The sequence below is a fragment of the Plectropomus leopardus genome, chromosome 19, assembly GCF_008729295.1.
Source record: "Plectropomus leopardus isolate mb chromosome 19, YSFRI_Pleo_2.0, whole genome shotgun sequence".
Classification (NCBI taxonomy): domain Eukaryota; kingdom Metazoa; phylum Chordata; class Actinopteri; order Perciformes; family Serranidae; genus Plectropomus; species Plectropomus leopardus.
The window spans coordinates 1,439,437-1,454,713 of NC_056481.1; the positions used below are offsets into that span (position 1 = coordinate 1,439,437).

General features: G+C 39.0%; 1 protein-coding gene across 1 annotated transcript; it reads right to left on the bottom strand.

Moving 5' to 3' along the window:
* Positions 1-2,477: 2,477 nt before the first annotated feature.
* Positions 2,478-2,831, bottom strand: LOC121958518 (small integral membrane protein 36-like). Its single transcript, XM_042507479.1, has one exon. The coding sequence runs from the start codon at positions 2,829-2,831 to the stop codon at positions 2,478-2,480; it is 354 nt and encodes a 117-aa protein (XP_042363413.1).
* Positions 2,832-15,277: the final 12,446 nt, after the last annotated feature.

Genomic DNA, 15,277 nt, shown 5'->3' on the forward strand with positions numbered 1-15,277 from the left:
CACCCAAAAATGACCAAGAAATTAGTAAAAAGATACAAAAAATACCTGAAAATTACCAGACTGAAAGAAAAGATAATGTGATGATAATTTTGTAACGTAGAACATAAATGTAGTTTCCTTCATGTAACAAGCCAAATGTCATGTTTGCTTTTGCAGCTATAAACACAGCTGTTCTGCAACACACTGAAAAAACATTTTGCAAGAAGATAATTACTCTGACAGAAGTGGGAACGTTATGTTTCAAACATGGTTTGAACATTTCTGATAAATCATTTTAAACCTCTGTGGGACGTTTTTGTAAAACTGTCTGCATGCAGCTTTACGTCGATGACCTGCCCACCAGGAGTCCGGACACTGTGATCACATGATGTAGATGTTTCCTCACTGAAACAACTCCTGGAAACTTCCACTCTTACAGCTCAAGTGGAACAAATAATCTCACTGTTGGTTAAACCAGCTGAAAATGATTCATGATTACAGACTTTTACCTCACCTGAGAAAGAAAAGCAATAATAGTGGACATCAACTCAAGTAAATAAAATTTCCACCCGAACAACCCTAAAGATCAAAGACTCAAACCTAATTAAATATAACTGATGTTCTGGCACTGGTTCAAAACATTCAAAAATATACTCCAGATTTTTGCAGCAGCTCCAGTTGAGTTTGATATCCAAAAATATCCAAACTATCAGTAGAAAATCCTGAAAACATAAAGCACAAGGACTTCTTCTTCTGCAGGAGCTGGTAAACACCATGAACAGACTGCAAAAGCGGATGAAAAAGTCTGCAAACATTAAAAGGCATTATACTTTATGTTTGATGTCAATAGATCAGCAACAAAACTGCAGCCTGAAATTAATTAATCAGCTTTTCATTTTTTGTTAATCTGATTATAACAGAATGAACCATTCGGCTGCTCGGTGTCGCGGTGATTCGTACTCAGACACGTATCAGTATTAATTGATTTCCATGCATTTACTAATGCACGATGGATTATAGTTGGAACATAAACAACACTGGCACGACATGTTCTGTATGTTATGGGATGAACAGATGCCCTCGATGCACAATGAACAGTAACATCTGAACATACACAGATGTTTGCATGCAGGAAGATTTAACAGATCTGGTTTATTTTACAGAAATACAAATCTCTGTGGTTGTAGGTTCAAATTATTAATATACTTTGAGTTTTATTGACAATTTTCATGCCATAAAAGTTTCCCCTTATTGGTAGTTCTGTTCTTGCTGGAGTCCCCATAATGTCAATGTGTTTTCCACCACGAGTCCCCACAATGTCTGTTTTAGTCCCCACAATGCCATTGTGGTGCCACTTTATGTTTTTATTGGTGAGACGATCAGTTGATTAACTGAGAAGTTACTTGAGAAAAATCAAAAGGCAACAGTTTTAATAACTGATTTGTCATTTAATTAACTATTTAATATAAATATTTGTTTTTCTCATGTAGATGGTTCAATGAGTTGTTATGTTTCCAGTTTGTAACCTTTTATTCTTATACTCTGTTTATTGACTTGCAGGCACATGCAAAGCGTAGCCTGCATCACCAACTTCTGTTGGTCTTGGTCTCAAGACTGGTCTCCACTTTCAGAGCGTCCAGGTCTCGTCTCAGAATCAAACATATTTTGACTTGGTCTTGTCTTGGTCTCGAGACGAGACCAATAGAGACTACAACAGATGAATTTGTTAACATAATTACTGTGGTTGGATGTAAAACTTAATTCTTCAAATCCAGAAATCTAACCAATCGTGCAATTCATTCATAGTTTGTTTTTTTGGTCACTGATAATGGCTGATACGCATCATAGAAATAAATAGATAGTCTTGGTCTTGTCTTGTCTTGTCTTGGTCTTGGTCTTGGTCTTGGTCTTGGTCTCGGTCTTCGTTTCGGTTCAGTTCAAGGTTCATTTATTGTCATTTGTACATGTTGACATGTGGAAGAATGAAACTCGTAACTCAGGTCCAGCAGCGTGCAATAAAGTGACAGATTACTAATTAAATTAACTAAATAAATAAAATAAGAAATAACCTAATACCTGAGATTATTTCTAATAACTTAATAGGCCTAAATTAAGAGAGAGAGAGACACATATTAAAACATGAAAAAACAGAGCAGCATGTTGAAATGGTACGGTCATTGCATCAACATTTTCACTAAATAACTGCGAAAAAACCCTGAAAAACGCTGAGATGCTGAATGACTGTTGATAAAACGTACAATCACGATGTCCCGTTAGGGTTAAAAATGGTCTCGGTTTGTCTGATGTTGGTTTTGTTGACAGGTTATCAAAGATTTTGGGTCGACCTTTGGGCTGCTTACCTCCTGCTGGTCTACTCAGCAGCTCTTCATCCAGGGAAAAGTTTAAAAAACCTAAAAAATAAAAACATACAAAGTGACACAGCAGCACTTCATGGTCGTCCCTCTTCCTCCTCCTCCTCCTCCTCCTCCTCCTCTTCCTCACACCAGAGTACTCCTCTTCTCCCGCTCTCTCTCCCTCTCTCTGTCCCGCTCCCTCTCTCCTCTGTCCCGGCTCAGGTCTGGCGTGGGCAGCTCCCCGTGGCCGGCCGTGTTGTTGGGCTCGTAGCGGGACGAGGCGGGAGAGTTCTGCATGACCACCAGGCGTATTGGTGACTGGCTGGGCGGCGCCGGCGTGTTGTCGGGGGCGTACTCCTTGGTGGGGTCTTTGCCCCGGCAGTCGTACAGGATGCAGGAGATGAGGAAGACCAGGAGCAGGATGACATAGCTGGCGACCAGGATGATGAGGTTGAGGGTGACGGGGTCAATCTCCAGGTAGAATTCCATGAAACCCATGGTGCCGCTTCATATCGCGCCCCGGATCCGGAGGAGGGAAATCAACAGAATATGTGGAAGAGAAGAAGAAAAAGAAGACTCAGATGGCGGCTGCGGGACGGACAGCTGGCACGAGAGACAGCAAAAGACAGGCGAGGACGGCGTCAGAGAGATGAAATGAGCGGATCAGCCGAGAGAGAGAGAGGCAGCGACAGCAGGCCAGAGTGGATGCGAAGCTTTGTGCTTTTAATCTGCTCCTCCAACCTTGAATTTCAGCAGCCAATGATTAAAGCTGCTCAGTTTTAATAACTTAAGCCACCATTTTGATTTTCCCAGCAGCACAGTGACAAAATCGGCAAAATGGAGGAAGGTGCCCCGAACGCACACCTGTCAGCGTGCCACGAGCGTCACTTTGGGGGATTTTGGGAGTCATGTAATATGTATTAAACAACTGTTATTATGTCACTGAGATTATTTTTTTTTAAACATTTGAAATCAAATTAGATTAAAAGCATAAAACGTCACACGAACAGGCTGCAGACTCGCTGCAAACACGCAATCTTACGGGTACTGATGTTAGCATGTTAGCACATCCTGGTAATGACCAATACAGGTTTTTATACACGGGGCCATTATAAAACTGCAGTTTTTAGAGATGCACTACACAGTATTTAATTTACTTTGTATTATTGCATTTTATCATCGTACAAGATTTGATTAAAATAAGTAGATAATAACAAACATAACAAGAATTAAAAAGCAGAGGTTAAGAATCCCAAAGAGGCTTATAGATAAAGTCACACAAACAGGATACAGACGCACTCGCTTGAAAAGGTATTTATTAACCATTAAAATGGTATAATATTTATCAGATACAGCTTTATACGTAATAGCGATCCAAATATTTTAAATAGATAGAATTTTTTTTCTCTTTTTCTCTTTTTTAAAACACGTTAAATCCGGCTCGAGGTGACGGCTGTGCGTCTGCATGAGTGTGATTTTTGTTTATTTTTTACATTCACTTTTGTGTTTGGTTTGATTGTTTGTTTGTTTTCAAGCTCTATTTCAGATCTTTTACATTTTGCCCTAAAAAAAACAAACAAACTGAAAATTAGAACCAAAAAAGGATGCAAAAGAGAAGAAAAAACCAACAGAGAAATGACCTGGAAAAAAGTCTTTAAAAACTAACAGTGATTCTCAAACATGATTTTATATCTGCGATAATGCCAATTATAAAAACTGTTTTCTGGACACTTTTCCCTAACTTAAAAAAAAAAGAAAATTCTATATTTTCAAAATTTTGCAATTTGCAGGATATTTCCTGTAAAGTTGTTCAATGCATTTTTTCCATGTTTTCAACAAAAAATTCAAACCAATCTGCGCAGGATTAAAACGTTTAAATACTTGTGAAAGGTGCCTGAACACAGCGCAAGAAAATGTCGATCCAGCTTTGAACTGGTTAAAATGTTTTTTTTTAATTCCAACTTAAATTTCTTGTATGTTCCATTTTATTTTATTTTATTTTATTTTATTTTATTTTGTCGACTCTTTGTCCCTCTTTTTGTCCTGAACAGCGGCGCTAACACTGAGGTGAGGCTGGAGCTGTGCACAGAGGAAGTCTTGAATAAAAGGATTGATACGATGCACCAGAGATAAAGATAAAAGCAGCGGCATGACCTTTGACCCCAGAAAGGTTTCAGCCATCTGTGATCTAAAGCAGTCTGGGAGGCTCACTTCAGGTCGTGGATTACATCTGCATCTTTTCTCCTGTAATCTGCTGAGGAGGCTTTTTACTGAAGTCTGGATGGATTCATCAGAAAGAGTGAAGGAGGATTTTTGTAATCTGTATTGAGACCATGTGTTTGTTATTTATCTCAGTGTGCAGCAGCAGCAGGAGGAGGAGGAGAGGAGGAGAGGAGGAGGTGGAGGAGGAGTCAGACAGTCACCATGAGAGGCTGAGTTTGTGTCATGGTGCTAAACAATAATCAAAAAGTGTTAAAACCTGCTTTTAGTTAATTAGCACAAAAGCAGACAGTAAAGTTTTAGTCTGTTTAAAATAAAATGATCCTCACATCATCTAACTGCATCTGAAACAGCAGAACTGGAGTCTGAAACTGACAGTTTGACAATCATGATACTTCTCTCAGTGAGTGTTGTCTTATTTTATTCTTTACTTTCATAACTTTAAATGAGAACAAGAGAGTGAAACATGCGTTTCTGAACACGTACTCTGTTATCTACATTTTAGGTCCTTGCAGTTTCAGAGTGTTCTTGTCTTCATGCAGCTCATCACCAGAATAAATGTTTGCATTACATATTTCTGCAGATGTACTATATTTATATAACACCTTTACAGAGAATTTACAAAGCGCTTTGACAAACAAAGCAAAGTCAGAAATGGACTGGAGTTAAATTAATTTAATAATGCAATTTAAAAAAGACCAAAAACATAACAAAAGCAATAAAAAATAAATAAATAACAAATGGATAAAATAATGAATAGGATAAAATTGTTTTCCTTTGTCTAAAGGGAGCAAAAACTCACAGAGACCAGTCATCTCCTTACTAGTTTAAAATTCAGAACATCTGGCTGCTTTAGTTTCTGTTTTAAGGGTATATTTAATTTTAATTTTATTTTATTTTATTTTATTTTATCGTATTTAATTTAATTTAATTTGATTTAATTTAATTTAATTTAATTTTATTTAATTTTATTTAATTTTATTTTATTTTCATTGTTTAAAGCTTCTGAATTATTTTTTTTTTAATCAGACTGATGGGACTCAAAAGTCTGCACTGAAAACATAATATTACTGGCACAAATGAATACATCTATATAGTGGAAAGATATTAACAAATTTAATGTAGCATAATAGTCTTTTTTGTATTTTCTGTTAATTTCCTGTAGGTGGCGCTCTTTTCTCTCTCTTTCCTGTCATGCACTGCTCATCTCGCATTTTTCTTCTTCTGCTGTTTGTTCAGTACGTCTAACGGCTGCTGGAGAGTTCAAACTTTACTAATGCTGAGCTTTAAAACGTCGTCTGTGAGACTCTGAGCAGCCGCAGCGCCACAGACCGCAGCTCTGAACGTATACACTGAGTAAACGATGTCATGTGACCCCGCCGTCGTGCAGACGGAGCGGGACGAGGCTCCACATGAAAGTTTTCTGCATGTTGTTTGAATTCACTCTGCATCTGTTCTGCATTAAGCATCAGAGCCGCAGCTTCTCGTGTGTCGCAGCGTCCCTCAAACTCGCATTAAAGCCTCCACAAAAACAAAAAAATCATGTTTTCACAATTCCACCAAAAAAAGCAGAAACAGGTCAACAAGCGACTGTCTGCGGACCCCGCGTGTGTCCGTCTTTAAACCTCTCAACCCTCCTCCTGTTCTAAATAAAACAGAGAAAAATGAAAAGAGGATATCCAGTCTCTTCAAAAAATGTTGTAAAACAACAGAATCAGGAAATACCTTTCAGACCAGGGACACCTAAACTACTGTCCTCGACAGCAGATGGCGAGCGCCGGGGGAATAAAAAGGCGGGGTAAAAATAACAGCAGGAAATATATAGCAAAAGCGGATATTAGACTTTAGAGAGAGAGGACACCCAAACAAGCTGGAATGAGCTGCTAATGGAATAATATGAGCCTGACCTACTAAACTGTAAACAGCAGCAGACGCGTCTGACAACTCTCTTCTGAGGGGAAAAACGCATCTTCACGTTTCACTAAATGTTGGCGTTAAATAAAAATTGTTGCACTGCAGAAAACGAACGTAAGTCAACTGGATGCTTCGGGATTCTGTGTTTTTACCGACTTAAACCAAAAACAGACGCTGCTTCTCAAAGTCAGGGATGCTTCTTCGGTCAGACGGGCCAATCAGCACCAGAAAAAAATGTTTGCATTGAACGTTTCTGCAAACTAGTGTTACATTACATCTATTTTTTAACAAATATGTTGAAACTTTACATTTAACAACTTTGTGGTTCAGTTTAGGTATCAAATTCACTCAGTTATGGTTAATAAAAGATGATTTTTACTTGAACACCCATGTTTGGTGTCACGAAAGTCGATGGAGGACCAGGGACAGGTCGGTGAAATGTCTGCAGGTTCAGTAAAACAACTGCAAAAACACTTAAAATGTGCTTTAAGAGCATTAAAGGCTGATTTATGACTACACTCAAACACTTTTGAAAAGTGCTGCCCAACAGAAATTGCATATTATTAAACACTTTTGAGGTGAAAAAGACCTAAAATATTAGATTAAATAGAACAAAAAATGAAAGAAAAATGTAAAAAAAAAAAAAAAAAACAACCAAAAAAACCCTATATTTCTTATTTTGTTAAAAAAATGAAATTTTTTAAAAATTAAAAAAAAAAATGACCCCAAAATTATTAGGTTGGATTATTAGATATTATTTCAAAAAATAAAAAAATAAAAGAAAATGAGAGAAAAACTATATTATAATTTTGTTAATAATATATTAAAAATTATGTTACAATAAAAGAAAAAAGTTTAAAATTAAAATGGTCAGATTAATTATAGGATATGTGGCAGATTGTTTGAAGCGTTCTTCCAACAACGTCAAATTATTGCTTTAAGAAATCACTGTTTATAATCATCCAAAGGGGAACATGAATATCTGAAGCTGATTTCGTGACATCCAGTCGGTCGTTTTTGGGTGTTCCTCCGTGCTGCGGCTGTGCAGCATTGTGTTGTTTAGAGGAAGTGGAGTCATTAAGGCTCTCATGTGCAGCCTTCGCTCGTCTTATCGCTGACTGGAGGGACGTCAGCGGGCCACGATGGCAATCAACATGGTGCTGCCATTCTTCTGAAACACAATGTGAACTTCCTGCATCGAGGCGGCGCCCCCCCGCCCGTCTGTCACAGCACCCACTGCAAACTGGGAGCTCCCCGCTCACCCTTTTATTTCAATACGCCTCTAAATCCATCAGCACGCCAGCAAATGAAAGAAACACATGCAGAGAAAAAGTTTGAGGGGAAAAAAGGGATTTTTGACAGATGAAAGGAAGTGCCCCTCCCTGGCTGATGGGGACTTTCGGGGCTCTCCTGGGCCTCTGTGCCATTGTTGGCCCTGCTGGTCTCCTTCAGAGGCTCAGACCAGCTTCTAATCAGAGGATCTTTCCCACCACAACCGGAGCCACTCCGTCCCACAGAGGACAAACTGATCCGAAATCTGCTCTACAAAAACCTCTGCTTCTTCTTCAGGGTCTGCTGCATTTGAACATCCCTATCAGATGTTTGAAAACAGCATTTCTTAGTGCAGCGTGCAACTGAGGACTCACTTTCCTGAGCTTTAAAACAAAGGATTTGGGCTCCCTGATCTGGTGAAGCCACGCTCTGTATATTTTTGGTCATCAGCTGCATTTCCAGCAGCTATTGTGCCCACAAACCCACGTTTTTTTAGCATGGCATTGATGGCCTTCTACCCATAAATGTCCCACCAAAACAACATTTTTTTGTGAAACATCAGCCGCATTTCCAGTGCCGATTGTGCCATTAAAACTGCATTTTTTAAGAAAGTCATTGCTAACATTTCTAGCATCAATTTTGCGACTAACTCAGCAAGTATTTTAGCAAAGATTAGAGGCAATTTCAGTTGTGATTGTTTCCAAAAGCACATCTTTTTAGCAAGACATCAGTTGCATTTCCAGCAGCAATAGTGCCACCAATTCAGAAAAAAAAACATCTTTATTTATGAGGCATCTGCAGCATTTCAAGCTGTGATTTTACCACCAAAGCCAAGTTTTTTTTAACGAGACATTCGCTCTATGTCTACCCACAGCTGTGCCACTAAAACCATGTCTATTGGCGAAACGTCAACAGCATTTTCAGCATCAATTGTTCCACCAAAACCGCTTGTTTTTTGGCAAATACATCAGCAATATTTGTTGGCACCATTGCTGCTGGAAATGCTGCCTAAGTTTATCAGAACAACATGCTGATTTGGCGGAGCTGTTGAGACAGCAGCTGCATTTCCAGCTAGAATGGTCCGTCAGTACCGAACTGCTGCTTTACACATAAAATCATTATTTTATGACTGTGACATTTTTAGACAAAATCAGCAAAAGTACCAGTTAAGAGATGAGCTGTACTTTAAAATGAATCATTCGCCACAAAGCTCGCATTACTCCCAAATTAGCAGCAAATAAGTATTTGTGCTTGTAAAAACGTCAGTGAAAGAACACGAGAGTCTCAGAAACGCTGCCGGAGTTAAGTCAAAGTGATCACAAAAGGAATTATTTATGAGCTCAGTTAATTCTGCACCGACGGTACAACTTTTAAACTTGATGACATTGTGAGTCTGGATCCTGGTGACCTGGTCAGGTCTCACAGCTTTAATTTCATTGGTTATCATTTCGGCAGGTAGCAGCGAGGCGTGTAATGACTCAGTGTTCCCATCAGATTCCAGTTTTAGCTGCAGGAAACGAGTCTGTAATGAGCCGCGCTGCCTCCCAGCAGCTCTGACCAACAGCATCTTCCACATCCAGCCTCATTACTGACTCAGCCACCTGTCAGCAGCAGCTGCAGTTTGTCTGCCGACAGGTAATTAAAGCTCACCTCTGCAGACAGCTGGGACACCGTCTGCCCGCTCTCTGACTCTAACGAGCTGCAGCACAAACCGTCAGACCGGCTCCACTTTGAGAAATTCGTTAGTGTTTCAGTGGCTGATTCTTTTTTGACGTTAAAGCAAATGAACGTTTCTAAATGAACCACAGAGACGTAGCAGCTCTTCAGGACGATTAGTCTGCAGATAGAAAATGCAGATTTCAAAGCTTTTTTTCTCCCAGCTGAGATAGCAGAATCACTGAGATAATCTGAGCCAATCAGAGTTTCACAGCAGGCGAATTTCCTCTCAGATTTGTGCAAAACTTAAAGAGATATTTGGAAATGTCGATAAAACACAATTGCGAGATGACAGCATTTCCACTGAGTGATGTTCTGTGATTTCTCCTCTCACAGTAACGTTTGAGAAGCACAGCAGCCACACAAACTGCTGACTTTTGTGTGGGAGTCTGGAGTTCGTGTCCTGTGTGTGTGTGTGTGTGTGTGTGTGTGTGTGTGTGTGTGTGTGTGTTATCTACACTTTACCATCTGCCTTTGCCTAAATCTAACACGCCATGACTCTGACATTCAACGCTGTTGCGTGAACACAGAGACCGTGCCGCTTCATCCCGTCACACGTGCGTTTGTTGACATCACCGTGATGGGCTGCATCATCCCGCCATGACATCATCCCGCCATGACATCATCCCGCCACATGCAGCATGTGTGGAGTTTGGAGGGAGAATGTGTTGTACGCTTCCTAAACTATGTAGCTTGATAGGCGAGTGCTGAAGAGTTAAAAACAAACAAGAAAGTTAAAATTTACAAAAAAACGTTAAAGTAACCACACTTTAATCTATACCTTAAACCTTAAAGGACCTGATTGTTGTAATGATGACATCTGAGGATTTTCAGTTCGTGATCTTCACAGTTTAACCCTTACTGACCCTCATTAGATCATTTAAATCATAGAAGGTGTCGACCTTTAAAAGTCAAAGTTATTGTCGGTTGTGCCACATGTACAGAACATAAACAGGATTCAAAGGCTGTTTTTCTCAAACCTGGAGGTTTCACATGCGAGTAAAACTATAAAAAAGTAAGAATTAAATATAAGTGATCAAATTCCAGTTAAAGGAAGGCGGCGGGAACTCGTCTTCTTTCATACTGTCTCACTGATTTGATTTCTTTCATCTTCGACTTCACAGTTTCCTCCGATGTTTCCTGTGTTTCCACCTCAGAACCACTTCAAGGGCTCTCAGCTGCTGCGGTTAATGTCTTCTTCATTTATTAGTCACCGGAGCAGAAACACTGAAGCACTTTAACCCTTTGCATTCTTGCACAGTGGTGGGCGTACCAATTCTTTTTCAGAGAACTGGATGCTTCAGGTTGATGCAGATTATCAAACCTTTCAAATTTTTCACTTTTTGCAAAATATGGCATCAATTTCTCTGTGACACTTTGCTGTAGTGTATTTATTTTTGACAGCTCTGATGCATTTACGGTCGACTTCATGTATAATTTCACATTAATGGAGATCAAGTCAATTTTAATTCATTCAACATCCCACTTGTTTGCACGTTTTTTGGCAAGACCTTTGCAGCATTTCCAGTGGTGACAGTGCCACTAAAACCATGCTTTTAGAGACATCGGTGGCATTTGGTGGCAAATCTATATAATATATTTTTTAAATACTATAAAAACTACATGAGACATACAACATAAACTTAAAAAAAAGTTACAGATAAAATTTTAAAAAAGATGCCAGCGAAAAGTTAGCTTCATTGATTTAAAAAGTGATTAAAATTTAAAGTTGGGGCCCGGGTTATGGTTAGGGTCCAGAAGGTCCAGAATCTGTTGATTTCTCCGGCTTGCCTATATGGATTTTTTCACTTTTTATATCACAGTGCGTATCACACCGCCATAAATAATCTGTCTGTGCGTCCGTGCGTTTCTAACGAGTTGGGTTGTAGCTTGCTGGCCACCTTGACCAGTGATGTCACCAGTGCATGTTGCATGTGGACGCGCCCGCCGCCTTCCGGCTGTCGGCCAACGCACGATAACGACGCCACCGGCTCTGTCCGACCACGCTATTATCTGATGCATATTGTACGTGGACGCGGAAGGTGGCTTCTGGCGTCACGCTCGTACGCCGAAAGCACCGACAGAGCGGCGCCGTTTGACGAGTTCAGAATAAGCGCGGGTCGTGCCTGATATCATGTCGGCAGAAATCTTTAATCAGAGATCGACTGTTGAAGCTGCAGAAACTTTATTCAGTCAGAGGAAAACGAGCAGCAGCAGACCTGTGCGCGCCTGGATTCAGAGGCGTGGAGGCGGGTCTGTTCAGCCGCCCGCCGACCTTGAGGCCCGATGACAGAACAATCACACGCCTGCGGGGGAATTATTTCAAAGTTTTGGTAAAGGGTGTGTAGGAACAGAAACCGCCTTCCTGTTCTCCGGCTGATGTCTTTTCATCCTGCCGACTCCCCGTCTCTTTGCGTGCCAGGCCCTGGCTGTCCGAGAGTCTGGGGTGTGTTTAACGGGGGGGGGGGGGGGGCACTGCCACTGTGTTGCACCTCTGGTCACTCAGCTGGTCACTGTGCTACAGGAAGGGAAGGGAGGGTCGGGATTTCCCCTCCGAACCGTCCTCACAGAGCCTGAGACCTGAGACACAAGCAGAAACACAAAGACTCGCTGATCCAAATTATTTACCTCCAACAAACAGTCAGCACCTCAAACTGGGCAAACTGGAAATGAGTCTGATCCCAGCAGCTGCTGGCAATGGTTGCATTTATCTCAACAATGATCGTTTGGATCGCTGGGAAATTTAACACAAATATCCACGTTTACCAGAAAATAAATCCCACTAACTCTGATGTTGTAATGTTTGAGATCAGCCTCAGCCTCAGCAACACTTATAGAAGTCTCTGCTGGTCTCAGTCTCAGTCTCAGTCTCAGCAGAGTCCAGATTTTTAATTGAGGCGGGAAATCAGAGGACAATAGTTTATACGTACATATATGTGTGTGTGTGTGTGTGTGTGTGTGTGTGTGTTGAGGATGAATTGAATTTTTTGTTCTCCTGCCCTTTGTATATCGACCTGAGAAATTTGAACAATAAAGTGCACGACATTTAAATAAACAAATCAATAAATCACTCAATATAACTATCAATATAACTCTGTATGTATGTTTATATATATGTTTTATTATCTTGTATTTATTTTATCATGTGTCTGTCTTTCAAATTTGGACATTACTACAGGCCTACATTTTCTCAAAAACACATTTTTGTCCCCTGTTTTCATTTGCTGACACCCCCCCACCTTCCAAAAATTTGGGTCAGTCCATACGTCACATGATCAACAGCAGGAAGTAGCATCGTCTGAGCCTCCTGAAGTCAATGTGAAGACCAAAAGTAAGATCTCACTCTGTTTTCTGTATTTTTCATCGTGTTGCAACATTGTGTCATTTGTTGTTTTAAAGCTAATCTTTGTAAAAACACTGGAAGGTACTTGGTGTTTTTATGTCGTGAGAATATGTTTGATTGGTTTGGTAATGCTTTGTAAAAAGTCCTGGTCCTCTCTTTCAGTTAAGACACGTCGAAAAATTAAGATTGAACATAACATGTCATTATTAATCAATCATTTTAGGGTTAAAATAAGAGTTCTCTTTCTTTCTTCAAACTGGGAACTGTGGAAACACAAAGTGATTAAACACCAGAAGCACGATAAAACCAACAGATAAAAGATAACAAATCAATCAATAAATATACTATTAATCATAACTAAAAAAGATAAATAAGTAAATGAAATACTCTCAATTTTTGATAAATGTAAAATTAAAATAAATGAATAAAATATAATAACAAAATGAAAACATAACAAACTCTACATAAAAATGTTAAAAATAATAAAATGATATAACATCTAGTCAAACAGAGTAACATTTATAAATGAATAGTCAATAACTAAATAAATATAAGCAGGTAAAATTCAATTAAAAGCCAAACTTAGATATATTTCTGATAATATATTTCTTTTTGTGCTTAAGCTGAAACTTGCAAAATGTCAAGAACAATATTTTACAATACAATGTAAAATTTGACTATTTTATTTTACTCAAATAAATCTTGGAATCCAATTACCTTGAAAAGGGAAAGTCAATATGACTAATAAAAATACATTCTGCTTTACTTTATAGCTAACTGTTAAATTTACTTAAAATTGAGCAATATTTACTTAATTTTTTGAAGTTGTTGCAATTTAAAAATGACACGTGGAATGACCTTGTTCTTTCTAAGTTTCGGCAGTTTTAGTAAACCAAGTTAGTTAGTTAGACTTAACTGGATCATCACAAAGAGGATTTAGCCGATAATAAAGTTAGGAGATCTGCAAGTTTTGGTTTAAGAAAATAGAAATATGACTGAAAAGTTTGTAACCAGCAGAGTGCAGATATATAAAGCAAAGTAAACCTGCTTCACTGAAGTTGCTAAAACGATGAAAGATTGATTTAATTAAAGCTTTAATTTTTAAGTTGAGACAACTTCACAAAAGTTTTAAGTAAACTCAACAATTAGATGTAAAGTAAACACAAATTAAGAATTATAGTTATGTCAACTTCAGATTTGACAGTCTGCAGGATCGAGACTGAGGTGATGCAGCGCTGCATCCCGTCTCTCCCCCTCTCTCTTTCCACTCTGTCTGCGCCTCCTCCTCCTCCTCCTCCTCCTCCTCCTCCCACATTCCCAGGATGCTGCACTCCGGTGGAGATAAAGTTAGCACTGCAGAAGTGACAACGCGTTGTAACCGTTACCCGTCAACACAACCTCCTCCTCCCAATGACCAAACCTCCGCCCCCTCTCCTCCTCCTCCTCCTCCTCCTCCTCCTCGTATTATTATCTGGTCGTGTGTCTGCGGGACGCTAGGCAACATAAACAAAACTAAATATATCAACCCGAGCCGCTCGTATACTTTCCAGCCTGTCCTCAAGCTGCTCTTAACACTGAACCGTCACCGAGGACAGAGACCATCACTTTTTCTTGTGCTGTGTTCACTTTTCACAAGTATTTCAACCTCTGAAACCCTGATTTCATGTGAAAACTTGGCAAGAAATGTCCCATAAATTAAAAAAAAATAAAATAGATGGCAAGGAAATGACCTGAAAATTAGCTGGGGGAGAAAATGTCCAGAAAAATATTCCTATAATTTTATAATTCAAAAAAATAATGTTACAGAGAAAAATAAATATATTAATAATAATAATAATAATAATAATTTTTATTTAATTTATTTTTTTTCTTATTTTATGTGTTTTTGTTTTCTGTTCTTTTCTTCTTTTTCATGATTTGTTTTTTTTTTTGTTTTTTGAGTTGAGTTGGTTTTTTTTGTTGAGTTTTTTAGCACGTTCTCGTGAATGCGATATCTCAAGAAAGTGTGAGTGTCCCATCTTTTTTTAAGAGATCAAGCCAGTCTGCTCATGTGTTAAAGGGTTAAAAAAAGGACCCTCATGTTGGCACTTGAATCTTGAGTTTAATACAATATGTTTCACTCATTTGTCAGCAGAGAATAAATAAGACTGAAAAAAAGGAAAGTTACAGGTTATAACCATCAGTTTAACAGCTTGATAAAGTGGAATATATGACGTTTGGTTATTTCTCATCACTGTGGATCATAGTGCACGAGTTTTTAAACATACAAAGTGGCATGCATATCAGAGATTTAACCCGTTTGTGAGCTCAGCATTCACAACGCTACTCAACGCGATGTTTTTTTTTTTTTTTTTTAGTGCGTCTTTATCCTCTTCTAGACAAAACCAGAACAAGAGCTGGCATTTCTGCAAATCATGGAAATCTTACATTTCTGCATTATTTTGTAGCAGCCAAACTTTTCCTTAAAACATAATTGATA

Excerpts from the sequence above, each read along its gene's own strand:
- LOC121958518 (XM_042507479.1), bottom strand. The coding sequence starts at position 2,831 with ATGGGTTTCATGGAATTCTACCTGGAGATTGACCCCGTCACCCTCAAC.